The sequence below is a fragment of the Natator depressus genome, chromosome 13, assembly GCF_965152275.1.
Source record: "Natator depressus isolate rNatDep1 chromosome 13, rNatDep2.hap1, whole genome shotgun sequence".
Taxonomy (NCBI): domain Eukaryota; kingdom Metazoa; phylum Chordata; order Testudines; family Cheloniidae; genus Natator; species Natator depressus.
This window is the reverse complement of record NC_134246.1, coordinates 18,734,457-18,753,862: the sequence shown is the minus strand read 5'-3', so window position 1 is coordinate 18,753,862 and position 19,406 is coordinate 18,734,457. Positions and strand designations below refer to the sequence as shown.

The window sequence follows — 19,406 nt, the reverse complement described above, 5'->3', positions numbered from 1 at the left end:
ATTTCAGAGAAGGTTTCTCCATACAACAGGGCCTTAGTCGTGAAACACTTTGCACAGCAGCCATCTAGAGGTTCAGTGGGTTGAAGCAGAGACCAGTGACAGATTAAAGCCCCTCAACTGTGACTTGTGCAAAAGAGACTGGGGTCAAGACGGGAGGCGGAATGAGGGAAGTGGATGAATAGGAGTGAGAAACATTGGGGGCATTCAGGGCATCATCTACTTTGAAGCGATGTCCAAAAAGAAGGCTAGCAGCAGGTTCCAGAGGGAGAAGGGAAGGGGACTCAGGGCAGAGCCTTGACACACTCCATAGCAGCGGGATTAGAAGGAGTCTCCACCAGGAATGAAAGAGGAGCAAATCGAGAGGTAGGATAGGATTCAAACATGGCCAGGAGAGAGCAGGAGGCCATTTAGTGTACTGTGTACTAAGCTGTGCAAGTCATTCCCTTTCCGTGCAGCTACAAATAATGTTGCTTAATTTCCTTGCTTGCAGGTTTAATAGGAGCTCCTAAGAGGGAAACCTGGCTTCAGTTAAGAGCAGAACTGGAAGCTCTGACTGATCTCTGGCTCACTCATGCTCTCAAGGCTCTGAATTTGATACATTCCCGGTAAGAACAGCTTAAGGAATCACCTACATATGAGATCCAAGAGTTTCTTTTGCTTCTCTTCTTTTCCTCCAAACAAACCAGGGCACGTTTATAGGATTTTGCTGGCCAAATATGTGGGAGGCCCATCTGCACATGTTTTCCAGATTTGTATTATCCAGGGTAGGGGTGAGCTCAATCTGATACAAAGGACCAAACAAAAGAAAATCAGCTGGTTTTCCTGCCTTGCTGCTGGATATCTCATTTGTAGCATTCCCAGGAAGGTACTAAACAGATTTGCAAGTAAGGGGAAATAGAAGCACTACTAGCCCTGACTTAGTTCACCCAAGGGACACAGTGTAAATGACATTGGAGATTTACCACCATTTAAAGCACCTCAGTGGTTGGTTGTGATATGCAAAGTCTCTGTCACTGGTTTGTTTTAAATTATTTAATTTCTCATAAATTAATAAAGAGAGTGTACAAAAAACCTCAGTCACCTTCCATCACATAGTCACCAACTTCTCTGGAGCTTTTTCGGGTTGCATCCTGCCCTGTGCTCCCAGCTCAGAGGCTATCAGGAGAAAAGGACACAGATTGCCTCACTCACTGCAATTTCAACTAACCACTTTGTTTTCTAGGCCTAACTGTGTAAACGTGTTGGTCACCACAACTCAGCTCATACCAGCTCTTGCTAAAGTGCTGCTATATGGACTGGGCACAGTCTTCCCCATTGAAAACATCTATAGTGCAACAAAGACAGGTAAGAGCAATGCAGCTAAGGCCTCGTCTAAAGTGCAATTGGCTGTTTGTGACCAGGTTGTGGCCCTCGCATCTGACCCACTTACAGCAAGCACGGTTGAATTGTGTTCCTGCAGCAGCTTTATTCACAATAGAATCACATGATCCTCCTGTTGGTGCCTCCACATCTAACACACTAACTGCCCATGTTTGTGTCAGTGCAGCATAGGAAGAATCAAAGTAGCTCTCCCACAGTGCCTCAGTAGGCGATACAGTGCCTAGGAGACATGCACGCCCAACAGCATTAGCAGCCTGTGGGCCATATGTTCTGGAATACCCTATCTCACATATCTGAGAGGAAGGAATGCTAATCGAACCTGTTACATAAACATGGCTAAAGGACCTGTTTACACTGGGGGGCTGGGCTGGACAGTGAACTGGACGAGTTACAGAAAAGCAACCGTGAATCAAGATAGAAAAGCCATGGTTATGTGCTGTAATTGCTAACAGGTATTAACAATCTTGTTTGCTAACACGACCAGGTTTACAGCTATACCTGGTTACAATCTTTGAATGTACACAGGGCCGAAGGAAGGAAGGATGATGGTCTTTTGGTTCAGGCGTTGGACTGAGAAACAGGAGATCTGGGCTCAATTTCTGGGCTCAATTCTACCCCAGAATTTCTGTATGATCCAGGGCAAGTCACTTAGGCTTTCTGTGGTTCAGCTTCCCATCGCTAAACTGGGGCTAATAATACTCACCTACCTCACAGCAGTGCTGGGCATTTAAGCTCATTGTTTGTAAGGCTGAGACACTTGGTGAGCACCAAAAGGAATGCCTATAAATAAAATAAAGAGAAGCTCTGAAGGTGCAGAATAGAATATTTAATGTTGTGTGATAGCTGACTGGGAGCTCCTTTAAATCAAAGCATATGGACTCAGTGCTGAGATACATAACTATGAATTTCATGGATCACATCTGCACCACACTAGTATACTGCTGGACCCACTAAACTCCTCCCCCTGCATAAACCAGGCTCAATATAAAACCTGTGATGGATTTTCTGGGGGGAGACTTCTTTGATTGTTCCAAAGTTTTGGTCAGGAGTCTGGTGAGGACATTCTTACAGTGACCAGCTGTAAAAAGATGCAGCGATTATAGAGAAAGCAGGATGGTCTAGTGTTCTGAGTATGTGACTAAGAACCAGGAACTCCCAAGATCTCATCTTCTCTCTGCCATTGTGACTCACTGTGTGACCGTGGCCAGATCAATTAAATTAAAACTTTTAAAAAAGTTTGAGAATGTTGGCCTTAATCTCTGGGGGTCCCTGTTTCCCTGTATGTAAAGAGGTGATGATCATTCTCTACTTCCCATGGTGCTGTGAAGATTAATGTTTCTAATTTGTTTTGTAAATGTATGTTAAGCAGCACTAGTATATCATATTGCCATATCAGGAATGACCAGATGGTCCTATTTGCTTTCCCTTTGTGGATAAAAATATGGATAAGAATGTGAATTTCAGCTTCTCACAACTCCACACTACCATCCAGCCAAAAAGAACTACACAAGGCCTAATATCCAAAAATCCCTAACCTCCTCCAGAGGCTGTACATCCCTTCTTCTTGCCCTTTTGTGATATTATTAATTATTTTTATATTGTGGTCCATAGATACCCAGAAGCTCCCTGAACCTCTGACATACCCTTGTGGCTAGCACCTCTTAGATTCTTGCACTCCCTCAAAATGACATTTCTGTCCCACCCCAATAGCACTAGCTTGCAAGGAAGGCTGAAAGTAGAAAATGTCAACAAAAATAAAAAACCCCAAACAAACAAAAAAGTGTTCATTTAAAAAAAATATATGATCAAAAGCTGAAAGTTTTTCGGGTGAATACTTTTTGACAAAAATTGAAATGTTTCTGCAGAAAGCAGATATTTTTCATGAAAAATTCTGTGTAGTAGAAAGTTTAGGTGGAAATTTTTTGGCCAGCCCTACTGGATACCTCACAGTTGTCCTAGGTTGTTGGACTTAAACCCTAAAGCATGTTTGCCATGTTGCCAACACCAAGTATTCACAAAACACTAAATTGGTTTAAAAATCAAGAGACTTAAAAACGATAAATGTTGGGTTATTTTTATTTGCAGTCTAATGTTTGAGTCTTTTTGGTTCAGATTTTCAAGCTTTTCTCTGCAACCATGACCACTAGAAACTTTATTCTTTTTAAAATTAAAGCTGAGGACTTGTCTTCATGGTGGGGTAATGTGCACTAGGGGGAGGCGGGGGTGTGATTTCTAAAGTGCACTAACATGTTGTGCATTAATTGGTTTGTGTACACCCTGCTGGTACGCACTAAAGATTCCCTAGTGCACTTTAACATAGTACAGATATATTAATGTGCACTATGGAACCTTTAGTGCACACCAGCATGGTCTGTACAGACCAATTAATGCAAAACATGTTAGTGCACTTTAGAATTCCCCCCCCCCCCCGTATGCACATAACCCCACTGTATAGACAAGCCCTGAGATTCTCAGAGAATTGCATGTCTCCAGCAGCAGGGGCTTTAAGAAATACACCAAAAATCACAAGACTTGTTGTAAACACAAGGGAGCTGGCAACACTAGGTAGGTAAAGAAGGTGCTGCTAGCTTGTGTAATGGCATCTCAGAGAATGTTGCCTAAATCTTAATTTGAGAACCAGATTACAAATACAAAGAAACAAATTAAATCAGGCCCTGTCCCAGCCCTCAAAGCTGAATTCCAGCCCGACTGCCCAGTTCTCTTAGATAACTAATACTTTTTCTTTTTTGTTGCTCAGGGAAAGAGAGCTGTTTTGAACGGATAATGCAGAGGTTTGGAAGGAAAGCCGTGTATGTTGTAATAGGAGATGGTGTTGAAGAGGAACAGGGAGCAAAAAAGGTACAGTTGTATGTACAATTCCGAGTTCTTCGAGTTTTCAGTTCAATGGATCTTTATTTTACTAAGCATTAAATGAAACTTCTTCCCCTCCACGTTGTTTACAGCTGGGCTCTTTTCCCCGTTTGCAAATCCTCACAGCATCCTGAGCAATTTCCTACTGCAAATCCCACTTCCATAGCCCTGGCAACCATTGCAGCCTTTCAGGTGGTCTCAAGCACTGCTAGTTTCTATTACATGTTCCAGGAACAGTTCCTGATTAATAAAGATGGCATTAGACACATGACAAGAAACAAACCCCGCTTGTGTGATGTCAGCTGAAGCAAGCATGGTGAACTCTGGAGTTTCTGATCTATATGCCACACTCTTAAAATTTCCAAACTCCAGCAGAATTTCTCAGGAGTGATTTATCACAGCATATTAATACTTAGTGCTGTCATGGAGGCTAATGTTGTTACAGTCAATAACAAGGAGACTAATAGTGAGTGGCTGTTTTTCTTTCATTAATGATTTTATAGAGCCATTTGATTAATTTTAAGCAAAAAACCAAAACAAACAAAAAACTGGGAGGCACATCAAATGCAAATAAAACAAAAATGGAAGGATCCGAAAGTCACATGATCAGGGATAATGAACCCAGAATCCTGAGAGTATTACATACTCATTGGACAGACACGGCCCTTTGTCACTGGCATTCTGAAGAGAACTGCAGAGCCAGTGTTCGTTGCATCACATGTCAGCTGACTGGGAAAGCCCAAGCAAGCCACAACCTGATGTTAGGTACCAGATGAGACTTCCAGTTAGGGATTAGCAGAACATTTCAGATACAGTAAGATGCAATCTAGACTTTTGCCCAGATTTCTAACTGAATCCAAAACTGATTTGTTTTTTAATTGAAGTTCAAAACATTTTGATTCTTCACTTTTAAAATATTTGTATGTCTCTCTTTCTTGCTTTCCACTGGCACCAGATGCCAAACTGTTGAAATATGGCATTCAACATGGGCTCTTGCGGGCTTTCCAGCCTATTAGGAAATGCCCTTCTCATCATGGCAGTGAAGACAGTCACTAATGGTGGTGGTGCTGCTGCTGGGGTGGTGCAGTGGCTCTGAGCCCTGGCTGCTGGTACAGTATGTCTTTGGGGATGGAGCGTGCCCTTAAAGAGACATACATCTCCCCCTTCTGAAAAGCTGTGGTGGAGGGGAGGCAGCTGAATTGGAGCTGTGCTTGTACTGCAGCTCTCATGTGCTACTGATGCAGGGTGGTGGGCACCCATGAAGAGGCTGCAGCCATACCGGTGCCGCTCCCAGGCAATGCAGGGTGGGAGGACAGCTGAGCCAGAGGTGCCCTTACAGTGCCCTGTGTAGACTGCCTGTATGATTCATGCCTAACAGCTGCTGTGGATATTATCAGAGTAGTGAGAAGGAAAGATCATCCTGGTGACTGCATTTTGTGTGGACTGGAAGAGGGAGAGAGGAGACGTGGGGATGCCAGAGAGAAGAGCTAACAATAGCATACCATGAGAAGATCAAGGGCTAGGCCAGGTTTATGGTGATAAGGAAGGATAGATTTGGAGGTGAGGCTGAGGATACTACAGTGACTTTCACAGTAGAAAAAAACTAAGATAAATAAGAAAACATGGCAGGGCATAGTCAGAAACTTCGGGCACAGGGGGGAAGAGTCATGGATGCCACTCACTAAGGCTGTGTGAGTTTGGGTGAGGATGGTGGAGCTGTTGACAGACAAGGGAAATCAAACTGCAAATCTTTGGATTACTGCCTCTGAGGCTTTCTGGCTGTTAGTGGAGGTTGGAGTCCCTGAACAGTTCAGAGAAGAACCCCTGAGTCAGGAGAGTTCCTGAACTTTCTGTGGGGTAGAAACGTGATGGGAAAAATGCCACTGTTTTGGTTTCAACATGGCCAGAAACACCATTAGATCACATCTTTTTCAGGGTGTCTTCCTGCTTCCCCCTGCAGCCCCATCTAAGACTCTTGTGCTCCATGCATGACCATCCTAGGTAACTCAACTTCCCCTGGCTGGTTCCGAGGCTGAATGAGGAGGCAGGAAGCAGCAGCCAGGCGAGGCTGTTCACATTGGAAGCACAGGCTCAGGGAGGAGGGGATCCCAGCAGGTGCAAGGTGGGTCAGCACTTGCTCTGTCCCCAGGGTCTCAACCCAGTCCTGCCTTGAAGCAGCCAGAAAACCTTTTCCACCATGGCACATCAATTCCTGTCATCAACAAAAAAAACTCTGGAAATTAGCCAGATTCCAGGTGTTTAGCTGGTTCCTTAAGGGTTAAGAATCCGTCCACGAAGAACCCAAAATGCATGGACTGAAAGTGAAGTGATAATAGCCTGCCCTTTTGACAGCCCTGCACTAGACTTCAAAGGTAGTGGGTCAGTGCACATGACTGCATCAAAGGCTGCCAGGCTCCATGGGAGTATGAAGCAGCAGGAAGGTTCAGCAGCCTTCTACAGGCAGGGTTTCAAGAGGCCTCTTGCTAGTGTCTCCTGGTTTAATCAACTCTCCCATTAGGAGAACACATTCTTTGCTGGAGCTGTCACAGCCTTTGATTGATGACAATCATTAGTCAGGGCTGCTAGCTACACACCTGACTTTATACAAAAAACGGGGCGGGCAGGGAGCCTTTCACTGTTTTGCTGGCAGCACTGATAATATCTCAGTTTTAGTGAGTCGTTTTTCTTCACCTATCCACAAATGATAAATCTGCAAGAGCTGAACAGCAGGTGTGGCTGAGTGTCCAAGCTTTCCTCTTTTTAAAGAAAGGAAGATAGATAATTTAAGTGGAAGGGATTTTATATCCACCAGGGGTCTGAGGGAGGGGGAGAGGAAATAACTTTTCCCCTATAAAGTGAAATTGCAGAGCAATGCATTGTAGTCACTTCAGATGCCCCTGTGTTTGCTTGCTGTGTGTAGTGAACAAACAAAGTGATAAATAGCATCAAGGGAAGATTTTTTTTTTTTTACTGATAGGCAACATAGCAGAGAGGAGCTTGAACTGTATTTAAGTAGAGAGGAGTGTAAATAGACACCATGTAAAATGAACATCTGGTGTCACTACAGTGTCCTAAGCAGGTAGTAGCCCTAGGAAGGATCCTCTTCCTTCAACTATTTTGTCTGCTTGGGAAATGAGAATGTGTAATGTTAAGAAACCAGATTAAGGCTTTAGCTAGACACACAAGTTGGACCGCTTTATCTATATGGGTGCAGTTAAAGTGGTACAATCCCCTTAGTGACACAGTTAAACTTATTCCTATATGGGAAGGGGAGTAAGCTAAACCAGTTAAGGCAGGCTCATACTTCTATAACCCAAGCTGGGGACTGTACCGGTATCACTATTTTGGCATTAACTGACATCATTATACCAGTATGCCCATTAAACCAGTATGCACCACATTATACAAAATGTGCATGTAGACCAGGCCTCAGTCTTTGGTACAAACTTAGGATGAGTGAACTGGTTTGGCTAAGAAAAGGACCAACTCAAACCTTCAGCCACCCAGAGCAAATCAAAGAAGTTTGGATAAAGATCTGAATGTAACTTCCAAATCTTCTGAGATTCACCCCTTACAACTGAAGTGACCATAAAAACTACAGAGAGTACTAAACACAGGTCGCAACTGTCAAAACTGTACCTACAGAGTTATCAGAATATTAACCAGACCAACCTGGTGTTTGAACATCACTTGTTTACTGGCACCCACAAATAGTTGGCATTTTTTTCTTTTGGACACATAAATCTGGCTTTCAAAAGAGCATAAGCATAGTTTCCATTATTTTAAATGAGACATAATAAAATAAGGTGACTGCAAGAAGGTCACATCATTTTAGCTGAATCCAGTAGAACCTCAGAATTACGAAGACCTTGCGAATGGAGATTGTTCGTAACTCGGAAATGTTGTAATTCTGAAGAAAACGTTCTGAGTGTTCTTTCAAAAGTTTACAACTGAACATTGACTTCATACAGCTTTGAAACTGTACTATGCAGAAAAAAAATGCTGCTTTCCCTTTATTTTTTTAGTAGTTTACTTTTAACACAGTAGTGTACTGTACTTTATTTGCCTTCTTTTAATGTTTTTGTCTCTGCTGCTTCCTGATTGTGTACTTCTGGTTCCAAATGAGGTGTGTGGTTGACTGGTCAGTTCATAACTTTGGTGTTCATAACTCTGAGGTTCTACTGTATTTTTAAATGGGATATTTCAATAGAGAAGGACCAGCGAGGACTTAGATAATTGTATGGAGAACAAACATATTTAGAGTAATAATAGTAAATACTAAAAAATAAACAAGGGGTTTGGAAAAGGATACAGATTTTCATGCTTTAGGGCATAAGCCAACCTCTGACAAATGGGAGTCAGGAGGAAGCTTCCTTGGGGATGGGTTATCCTGTACCTATTACGGGTAGTGGGATGGGCAGGCCTAAGCCTGCCCAGAACTAAAGTTTGCCCCTTCAACCACTGAACCCAGACGACAAATAAATGAAAAAACAGGAACGGAGTGAGAGTCAAAGGTTAAAAAAGCAGGGCACCGGAAGGGCACACCAAGCCAAGAATCCCCCGACAGCACCCACTGCTCCTCAAAAGTGTCTAAAGAGTCAGTGGATACCACCCAGAGGACCTCCACTCAGAGGCATGACATAACAAGGGATCAGAAATAGGCCTCACAGTCGCAGAGCAACCCCCATCCAGCTTCCTCCTCCTGGTGTGATGGATGGCCATCTTAGCCAGTGCCAGGAGGAGGTGGTCTCATGACTTCATGGGGCCGTGAATGGGGTGTGCATAAATGAGGAGGGGGGAGAGCGAAGTGCAGCCAGAACCTCAGAAGGCAGTTCTAGAATAGGAGCTACAACTTGAGACATGTTACATAGACATGTGCCAGGGTCTTCCTCTCTTTGCAGAAAGGGCAGGTGCTGGGAGATTCCATGAACTGCACCAGCTACAAGGCCCTGCTCACAGCTCCATGAAGGAGCCACCAACTAATACTTCTGGTAGGCCGTGGAACAGCAGGTCTCCACTGGTTGGAGTTGGGGCAGGATGTCAGGGTGAGGAAGTAGATGGTATGAAGTACAAGTGTGTACAGGTGTTTTCTGGGTGCAGTTTGGAGACAGGCCCAGTAGATGTCATTCAGCCAACTCAGGTGGTTTGTGTTGGGGGGGACTGGAGAGGTTTGTGGGGCAGAGGCCAATGATGAGCTCCAGAGGGCCAGGGGTGGGCAGGGAGCACCTTCCTGCAAGACCCGCTTGAGAAAGGTGAGAGAAGCTGGGGGCAAGGCTGCCTTCTCCTTCTGGAGCACACTAGGGGGGACATGCAGAGTGGGCAACTCCATGTGCTAGCCAAGCACTGCAGGGTCCTCTTTACTGTAGTCCAGGAGGTCTCAGATTCTGGTGTCCTCAGCCAGGACCATTCTTTGGTGCACCAACTGAGACTCTACTACCTGCACATGAAGGTGTGGGTTGTATAGCAGGGGTCTGTTAGGAAATCTTCCCCCCTCAGTGTGCGCTGCAGACCTGGCTGCTGAGAGTAGCTTCCAGGTCCTGAGGAGGACCTGGTAGAAGACTGGCAGCTCAGAGAGGTCGGGAGGGAGACCTCTCAGGTGGAGAGAGAGAATTGCTGCTGGTCATTTTGACACCCTCAGAGGTAGTGGAGGAAGATGTAGGTGAGCACGCTCCATGCCAGACTACAAGCACTGGAGTCTCCTTCAAAGGGAAAAGGCACCAGAGCAGCCCTGTCCATCTCCACAGCTGGTCAGACACCCTGGCCTCCAGATCGATCCAATTCTCTAGCGGGAAGGGATCAGTGGCAGACAGGTACACATCAAGATAGAACAGTGGACCCGCACCTCCATTGGATGATCTGGTGCGTGAGTGGGAGGTAGCCAGTATGGCACCTCTCCCCAGCCATCAGGCCAGAGCTCTTGACCCAGTTGACTTGGGGTGGAGGAGGCTGCTGAATAGATGGCTTGGCAAGTCTCCACCTATGCCAGGTCTCCTGGGTCCTGGGCCACGAGGAGCACTTCATTGGTATATGTCAAGAGGTTATCCTATAACTGCCTGGTGCAAGGTTTCTTGCATCTTCCTCTAAAACAGCTGGTAGTGGGTTAGATGGACCCTGGCCTGATCTATTATGGCAATTCCTATGTACCTACGGATTGCTGTGGGGTTTGTCTTTCCTGCAGAGTGAACTGTAATTGTTATAAAACCAACTGCTTTATGGTTCATGCTTTTGATTATGTAAACAACTTCATTTTATTGCATAACTTCCTAGTCTATGGGGAGGTGGCAACACAAAGGTAGTTTTCGTGGCCTGGAGCATGTGTTATAGGAAAGGATTGCAGAGCTGGGTGGAGAATCTCATAGCACTTGTCTGTCATGTTGCTAAGGCACCTATTGCAATAGATTTTAGGCATCAGGAAGGAGCAGCAAGATTTTGTTTCAAAGAACATTATTATTCTAGAAACATTCACACTAAACCCAATGGGAAAATGGGAAGTAAAGTTTTTCATGTATAACAATACAAAATCTTTGCAGGCATCCAGAAACTTGCCCTGCCCCACTTGTTTCCTCCGAAGCAGGACAGCATGTGAAAGTGCCTCATAAACTCAGGAGGTTTCTGCAATTTCCAGCACTTTGCAGTGTTTTTTAGTCTCTACAGATGCACACACACACAACTGTAGAGGGGACACCAACCCCCCCTCTTTTAATTTCTAAGATGATCCTTTATCTCTGTAGCAATATTGTGAGTTCATGGCTAAGGGTGTAACATCCCATTGTTCATGGTGCAAACTATGAAAGATCTTTTGATCCTTGTGTTTAAAAAATATATTTTGGTTTCATTCCAGCACAACATGCCATTCTGGAGAATCTCCTGTCATGCTGACCTGGAGGCTCTCAGGCACGCCCTGGAACTTGAGTACTTGTAGCAGACCCCAACGCCTCAGCGCTGGGCAAGCTTCACTCAGAGAGACATCAGCTCAACGTATTCTTTGGTATTTTATATAACTGATCCTACAACAATTGCAGTAATCTTTCTTCAAGGGGAACCCATTGTATGGAAGCCTTTAAGAATCTGCATCAGGAAAGCAATGTATCACATCCTTCTTCCATTGGATGGAGGGAAAAACCTTCAAATCACCCAGTGGGGATCCTGCAGTTTTATGGCTAAAATGGATTCTTAGAGCTGATACTGGACTCTTGACTGTTTTATTGCCATGTGAATATCTTTGAAGCACACAAAAGACTAGAAGTCCTGGGTCTACTTGTCAGTTTTCTTGCTTTGAAAGGGGGGGAAAGGACACAGTATGGAATTTTGGGCATGCTCACTGGACTCTTCATTACATTATGTGGGACTTTCTGAAAATAAGAGTGAAATAGTTGGGGTTTTTTGTATTTTTTTAATTTATGAACTAATCCTATTACTCTGGTATTAAGCTCTGTATCTGTTTTTATCTTCTTTTTGGGGGGAGGGCAGAGGGTCCTACAATTCTAATTTAATAGTTCTTTTCTCCACGATAAACTCTGTGGACAATCATATTGTGTACATTAGTATTGAGGACATTTGGGACTGTTGGTAAGAATTATAGCTATGTTTTTTAAACCTGATCTAGATGGTATGTGGACTGTGCATGTGTCTAAACGGTGCCTTATGCTGCCATCTTTTTTTCAGTGGGTGGGGAGATGTAGCTTGTGATGAATGAAAGGCATTAAATAAAACTACGTTTACATTTTGGGGAAATAGAACACCTGCCTTCTCTTCTCTCCATGCATTGCTGGGCCTAGCAGATGTGTAGAATTCTTGCTTTCCCTCTGAGCTAGAGATGGACTAGGAGAACTTAAACTGGAGATGCAAAGACTAAAGTCTGTGGGAGCTCCCTGTGATGGCAGCATGAGGAGCAAAGACAATCACCTGAATGTTAAGTGCCAGAGAACTTGGCCAGCAAACAACATCTGTTCATCTATCAAGGGAAGATAAAGTGCAAGCAAATATTACAGCTCGGCACATTTATTTTTGACAAAAATATTTATGTAAATAAATCATATGCAAATTAGATTCAGCCTACAAGCTCCTGCTGAGCTGCCTTGGCAACCCTCAATGTCAAACATTTTGGCTCCCTGGGCTTGGATAAATCTCTAATTCTCTATACAGATTTTATTATTATTTATTTCTATTACAGTAGCACCTTGAAACCCCAGTCAAGGATCAGGACTTCATGGAGCCAGGCACTCTACAGACATATGACAAGTAAAACAACCCCAACCCCAGAGAGGCCACAATCTACATGTCATACAGGACGCCACTGGTGTACAAAACAGACAAATTGGGTGGATGTTGGTTGGGAGGAGATAGTAACAATAAAACAAAGTTTAGCAGATCAACAGAAGTCAAGGTTTGCCCCTTGCCTACCCAATGCCAGATGGGAGTAATTTGTAGATTTCACAGCAGAGGAAGGTTTAGAGGAAGGAGGTATGGGAGATATTAAATGGGCATTTCCCCAAAAGAGAGACAGTGTGACAATGTATTGGCCTCATTACCAATGCAGCATATTTACTGTTTGCACACAGGTGTGAAGCTAAATAGGTTTTAAAGATACAACAGCTACAGCTATAAAGCCTTTGATGAGAATCTCAAAACAGCCAGTTCAGGAAATAAAGATCCATTGCCAGCTCTGAGCGAGAGAGTTTCCTGCAGGGTGAGTGTGGAGTATTGACCACAGAGTAATTTAATCTCAGCATCTGGCTTAAAAGTATCAGCCACTCAGCATCTGCAAAGTAAGTTATCCACACTCCCCTACAGCAGGCAGGAGGGGAAAAAAATCTGTTTCGGGTCTGGGCATAGCACAAAACAAAAACAAAGGGTGGTTCCCCAGCAGAGGAGTCTCTAGCCTTATGGCCTGCTGAGAGAGGGAATCTAGGACAAAGCAAAGTCTTTCTGCAATAGGTTTGGCTGGCATAAATAGAGATTAAATTTGACCACAAAACTCGCACAAGAAATCAGAGAAATTGGGGGCAGGGGGAAAGTCTGACTGACAGACAGGTTCCCATGAGATAAACACACATGTGAGTAAAACCTCCAAAAGGCAGTGACTCTGGGGAATTGTAGGCCACTGACAGACAGCGAAGCTGCAGCTTTTAGGAACTTGCCAATCAACTAATTGTTTCTCATGGAATTTGGAGGCATTGGCTGTCTCATTTTACCCAATAGCTCATTCTTTCTGAAGCGAGTTAAGAGACTCTGCTTTCTGAACATGTTCAGTCAGTCTCAGGCTCGCTTATGTGCTTGTGGTTTTCCTTCCCTGCAACCTCCATCACCCCCAACCTCCCACCCCAACAGAGTTCTAGGGCTTTGTCTCTCTCATATGTGTACACACACACCCTTGCTCTCCCCTGTGTATTGCTGCATATGCTCTCTCCATAGTCATTCATTGCTCCCCTAGTTGGCTGTGTCCATCTCTTCTATGCCTCAGTAACATTGAGTGGCATATGCCAGCAAGAGCAATGATGTACTGCAGACCTGGCATGCACCAGCTTCCAGACACGGAGTGACAGGTGTCCTCTTTTCACTAAAAAGCGTGGCCTTAGCCTTCCCTGTCTGAGGGAATCTAGGAACATTTTGTTCTGCAAATAGCTGGCTACAGGCAAATATACATCAGTCCTGGGTTAGCAGTTGGGAATACCCATATGCCAGGCACAGTCCAGACTATTGTTTGTAGTCATGTTTAAAAATATTTTCCAACATTGTTGCAGCCTTTCTAAACTACACTAGCAATCAGGTGAGTGGCAGCTATGAGGTGACCAAGACCCTTGAGTCAAGTGTAATGTAGGCCACCTCTCAGCCCTAGATGATTAAACCGAGCCTTGCCTAACAGACATACTGATGACATTACTAATATAAGACTGCTAATAATCAGAGCCTCTCCACTTACAGAGGGTCAGCACTCCTCCCTCTGAACCGTCCTCTTAAGTAAAAACGAGGCAGTGAAAGATAGCTATCCTATATGGTAGATTATATTCCGGCCTCTTAAAACTTGAATAGGACTATAAGAGTTGCAGAATATAGCAAATGCTGTTGCCACTTACATGTTAACACTTCAGGGAGCAAAATACCTTTCCAAACATAGAGAAAAACAAGCTGCACTAAACTGTGTCTTGTTTAGTCACTGGCTTGCATTTCCAGAGAAACCATTTGTTCCATTATTTAGGCACAGGCTGTGTTCCTATTTTACTGTGTAGCATTGTATTTAGAAGAATTTGTATCTTCCCATCTATTGTTGATTAAATAATCCTTTTATATTGACCTTCACTCAACAGCACAAGCTTGAAAATTACTTTCTCCTTCAAAGTTTAAAATATCTTGTAAGGGAAGTGGAGAGCCCTTCTCAAGTGTCAGTCATGAAATGAAGCCTATAGGGCCAACTTGACTGCTGGAGTAAGTAGGCAAACTCCATTAACGTCAGGGTTACACATTTATTTATGCCAGCTACAAACTGGGCCTTAAACCATTATCTTGGCTAATAGGCTAAGTAATTACTAAACTAACCCCACCCCCCACCCCCGCCGCCCTTCCTCTAGCTCAGTGCACTTATGTCATGGGAACTCCGAAAGAAGTTTAATCATTCCCACTGCAGCAAAACAGCAGGGCTGAGGAACCCGCTCCCAGAAGTCAAGAAATGAACAATATATATCCATATTTTAAATTCAAAGAAGCCACAGGCATTTAAACCACCTATCAGGGTTATTTAAGTGGAGTGATAGCACCATTTATAGTTGAGATTGCGATAACATGCTATTAAACATAGGTGTTGTATAACAAGCAGGAATAGTTAGCTGTATAAACTGTCAATTTTCTCCTTTCAAATAAGCATACATGCATGAAGGGCCTGACCCAAAGCCCGTGGAAGGCCATGGAGAAATTCCCATTGACTTCAGTGCCTCCAAAAAGTCACTTTCTCCATAGACTCAGGAGCCAAGGTATTCGCATAAGTACCAAAATATATTTTTAACAATGAAAAAAGTTCTTGATATCCACAAATTGCGATTATGTCTGATCATTACTGTCAGCTTTATTTTAAACTGGATGCAGACTTTATAAGAATATACTACAGTCTTCTAGAGGTATTGACCAACATGCTATATCCTCACAACACTGTGACTGTTGGGCTTGGGGGCCACTGCTGTAAGCATTTTTAACACAGAAATAAGTGTTTGTAAGCAAATGATGACTGTGGGTGATGCAGAGTAGTAGGTCCCTTACTTCAAGCCTCATTGAGCTTCTCAGAGGTCTTGGGAAGAAAACTCTGTGATCCAGTTCGAACTTGTATTATGATGCTACTGCAATTAAGGGCAATCATTCAGCTGTTACATAGTTGGGTGGGATGAAGGTTGTAAAGGCTGATTTATTGTAGGTGTTTTGCTGAATCTGTTGCCTACCAGAGCAGCACAGGTGCTGCAGGACTGTAACAGACTTGGGAAACACTGTAATTAAAATGAAATAAATTACTTTTGACAGATATGTTACAGCTTGTCATCCTAAAAGGCAGATTGCTAGGGCTGGATTAATTCTTTCTGCTTCAAAAAATGAGTGCCAAAGTATTATTTTATTAGTGCTTTCCTTCCTTTCTGGCTGATAATTTATGCCTCGCTCACCCCCATCTCCTTTCTGGCTGCTGGGACTTTCTTTACTTAATTGTTCTTATGTCCACATTCTACAGACTTCAGTGGAACCAGGATTTCATTCTTTAAGTCAGTGGCAAAACTTCTACTAACTTCAATAGGGCACAGGTCTTCACCTCAGGTATTCAACAGACACATGGGACATCATGCAAAAGATTCACTACAATAATTATGCACAGACTTTCACTACAGTAATAAATGATATAGATCTCGTCTCTACCATTGTTTACTCTGGTGTTTACCTGCATGCCATGACTCTAAACTTGAATAGTTGTAGTATTTAAAAACAAAGATGCTAAGTTATATAACAAGTGTATTGTGTATGTTAGGGCATTTTGTGTAAATGAATGTAAAAAAAACCCAAACCTGGTCAATTTTCACCTTTTCCCATTGGGTATTTATTAATATTTTCTTTGGAAAAATGAGTAAGAGTAGCAGTAAGAGTAGCTCTGAGCACATCTGTTACCCCCAACAATGCAAAGTAACTGGCTAAACTGTCGCCAAATGTAAAGTGGCATCTTGTCTTCAGAATTATGGATGATAAAAGTGCAGCTAAAAGTGCCAGAGCTGTAGGGGGATTCTCAGCTCAGCATGGCTCCAGGCCAGGCTGGAATCCACATGGTCCCCAAGAGCCAAGTTTCAGGTAGTTTTTCTATTGGGTGGAGGAGAGGGACCATACGCAGAAAAGCCTGGTTCCCCACCTCCTCCTTGCAAACACTGCCTTTGGCTACAGTGTAATTCAGCACAAAACAGCCATTGTCATTCCTCTTCCAATATCTCCCCTGCTTTTCCTTTTGCCAGTCCATCAAATTTTAAGTTCTCAGCTTCAAGACCCTACAAAGCTCCACCCTGGCTTACGTATCAGTTTCTTACTGTATTCGCCTTCTTGTCTCCTTTGCTCAACTGGTGACACCATCCCCTCCATCACCTTTATTTTCTTCTCCCACTTCCATTTTTTACACCTCCTTCCATGTTGTTTATACACAGAATGATCTGCTAACCCCAGTACTGAAAGCCCCCAACCCTCTTATTCAAATCCCTTTTAAAGAGCCACTTCTTCTGTGAGCCTCAGGAACACTCAAATGCATGCAACACCTAGTTTTCCTAAACTGACATCATCCTCAGGGTCTATCCATACATCTTCACTTAACTGCATCTTTTAGGCAGCAAGCAAACGCTTTGTGTATTGTATAGGGCCAAGCAATAGTGCTTAAATCACATATAACAGTTGGGCAAGAGGTACCAAAACCAGAAATATGTTTTATTAGCTCTCTCTCCACAAGTTGCTAATCATTCAATTAAAACCTAATCCAGAGCTGAACCACCTCTGCTTTTGATTTTGTGAAACCAAACTGTGGCCCATCACCAGCATGTGAATAATCTCAACACAAATTTAATTCAGAATACTGTTGAATGAAATTTAATGTGGATAAATGTAAAGTAATGCACATTGGAAAAAATAACCCCAACTATACATACAATATGATGGGGGCTAATTTAGCTACAACTAATCAGGAGAAAGATCTTGGCGTCATCGTGGATAGTTCTCTGAAGACATCCACGCAGTGTGCAGAGGCAGTCAAAAAAGTAAACGGGATGTTAGGAATCATTAACAAAGGGATAGAGAATAAAACGGAGAATATCTTATTGCCCTTATATAAATCCATGGTACGCCCATATCTTGAAAACTGTGTACAGATGTGGTCCCCTCATCTCTAAAAAGATATACTGGCATTAGAAAAGGTTCAGAAAAGGGCAACTAAACTGATTAGATGTTTGGAACAGGTCCCATATGAGGAGAGATTAAAGAGGCTAGGACTTTTCACCTTGGAAAAGAGGAGACTAAGGGGGGACATGATAGAGGTATATAGAATCATGAGTGGTGTGGAGAAAGTGAATAAGGAAAAGTTATTTACTTGTTCCCATAAGAACTAGGGGCCACCAAATGAAATTAATGGGTAGCAGGTTAAAACAAATAAAAGGAAGTTCTTCTTCACTCAGCACACAGTCAACCTGTGGAACTCCTTGCCTGAGGCGATTGTGAAGGCTAGCACTATAACAGGGTTTAAAAGAGAACTGGATAAATTCATGGAGGTTAAGTCCATTCATAGCTATTATCCAGGATGGGTAACGAAAGGTGTCCCTATTCTTTGTTTGTCAGAGGGTGGAGATGGATGACAGGAGAGCGATCACTAGATCATTACCTGTTAGGTTCACTCCCTCTGGGGCACCTGGCATTGGCCACTGTCAGTAGACAGGATACTGGGCTGGAGGGACCTTGAGTCTGACCCAGTATGGCCATTCTTATGTCGATATACAAAATTGCTTCTTTTGAGCTAACTAATGCTTTGCAAAAAAAAAAAAAAATTTGCAAAGGGAGTTCCCTGGATTTACCCCAGTGTTAGACTGTTGTTGCCTTCCATCTCTCCCTTATAAAGGTTTTGTGTGGGTTTGTTGTTTTGTGTTTTTTTGGCCGCGCTTTTACTTTATTTTAGTTCCCACATGCAGCCACATGATGGCAACAAAACGCCATCATTAGCCCCGCCGTGTGAAACACCATCCCACCCCCCCGGCCAGGCAGCCGGGCGCCTGCAGGGAGGGGCCCAACCCAACCGCTCCCTGGCGCCCCACGCCGCAGGCAAACGCCCAGCTTGGCGCCGCCGCCGCCGCGCGAAGGACACCGAGAGACGAGCGGAGCACTTGACAGGCTGCCGCAGGGCGGCCACCGCGCGCGCAGGGGCCGCTAACGAGCCGGGGCCGCCCTCCCGCCAACCAACCAGGGCAATCGCCCAATCCGCTCTTAACCCCCCCACAGCTCCCTCCGCAAGCCCATCAAGGTGGCTGGGTGGGCGGGGCAGGAGCACCTGGGAAGGCGCCCGCCGCCGCCACCTTCACGCGCCCAGTCGTGCCCCCCTCCCCCGCCGTGGGAGCGGGCGGCCTCGGTTGGGCCCGGCTGGACTGAGGGGCCCGCTCGTGGGAGCGCTTTGCCTCGAGGGCAGCCGGGAAACGCCGGGGGCGGGCGGTGTTTAACTCGAGCCCGTCCGAGCTTCGTCTGCCGGGGTGGCCGCGCCTCACCCGCTCGGGGGTCGGAGTCCGGGGGGTGGTAGCGTTCTCTGGCGGGACAAAGCGCCTTACAGCTGCCCGGGTTGACAGCCCTGGCCTGGCCTGGCCCTGGCGGGTTCGAAATAAAACCACCAAAACCCACTTACTGTACCTGGACTTGGTGCCCCCCGGCGGGCCAGTGCGGAGGTAAGAGCGACCCCCTGAGGTGCGGGCCCGACGCTTGCCAACTTTCTCACCCCAGACAAAACGGAACACCTTTCCCCCGCGGCCCTGCCCCTTCTTGGAGGCGCCGCCCACTCCCTCTTCCCTCACTTTAATCTGGCTGGGGCAGGAGTTTGGGGTGCAGGAGGGGGTGAAGGGCTGGGAGTTAGGGCGTGTGTGTGTGGGGGGGGGAATGGTGTGGGTGCTGGGAGGGAGTTTGGG

General features: G+C 44.7%; 2 protein-coding genes across 8 annotated transcripts in view; one reads left to right on the top strand and one right to left on the bottom strand.

Annotated features, from left to right (window-relative positions):
- EYA2 (EYA transcriptional coactivator and phosphatase 2) overlaps positions 1 to 12,226 on the top strand; it is a 154,891-nt gene extending 142,665 nt beyond the window's left edge. For 4 of the 5 annotated variants that reach the window (XM_074970084.1, XM_074970083.1, XM_074970086.1 and 1 more), the window contains 4 exons: positions 491 to 605; positions 1,223 to 1,344; positions 4,139 to 4,239; positions 11,093 to 12,225. In XM_074970084.1, coding sequence (XP_074826185.1) covers positions 491 to 605; positions 1,223 to 1,344; positions 4,139 to 4,239; positions 11,093 to 11,173 — 419 coding nt within the window. In that variant the 3' untranslated portion in view covers positions 11,174 to 12,225. Of the gene's footprint in view, positions 1 to 490; positions 606 to 1,222; positions 1,345 to 4,138; positions 4,240 to 11,092 lie in introns of all 5 variants that reach the window. The other variant, XM_074970087.1, reaches the window with a different exon arrangement.
- Positions 1 to 19,271, bottom strand: part of LOC141997659 (uncharacterized) — a 51,285-nt gene extending 32,014 nt beyond the window's left edge. For 2 of the 3 annotated variants that reach the window (XM_074970090.1, XM_074970091.1), the window contains exon 1: positions 19,135 to 19,265. The gene's annotated coding sequence lies outside the window, so the exon portion shown is untranslated. Of the gene's footprint in view, positions 1 to 19,134 lie in introns of all 3 variants that reach the window. The other variant, XM_074970089.1, reaches the window with a different exon arrangement.
- Between the last annotated feature and the right edge of the window lie 135 nt (positions 19,272 to 19,406).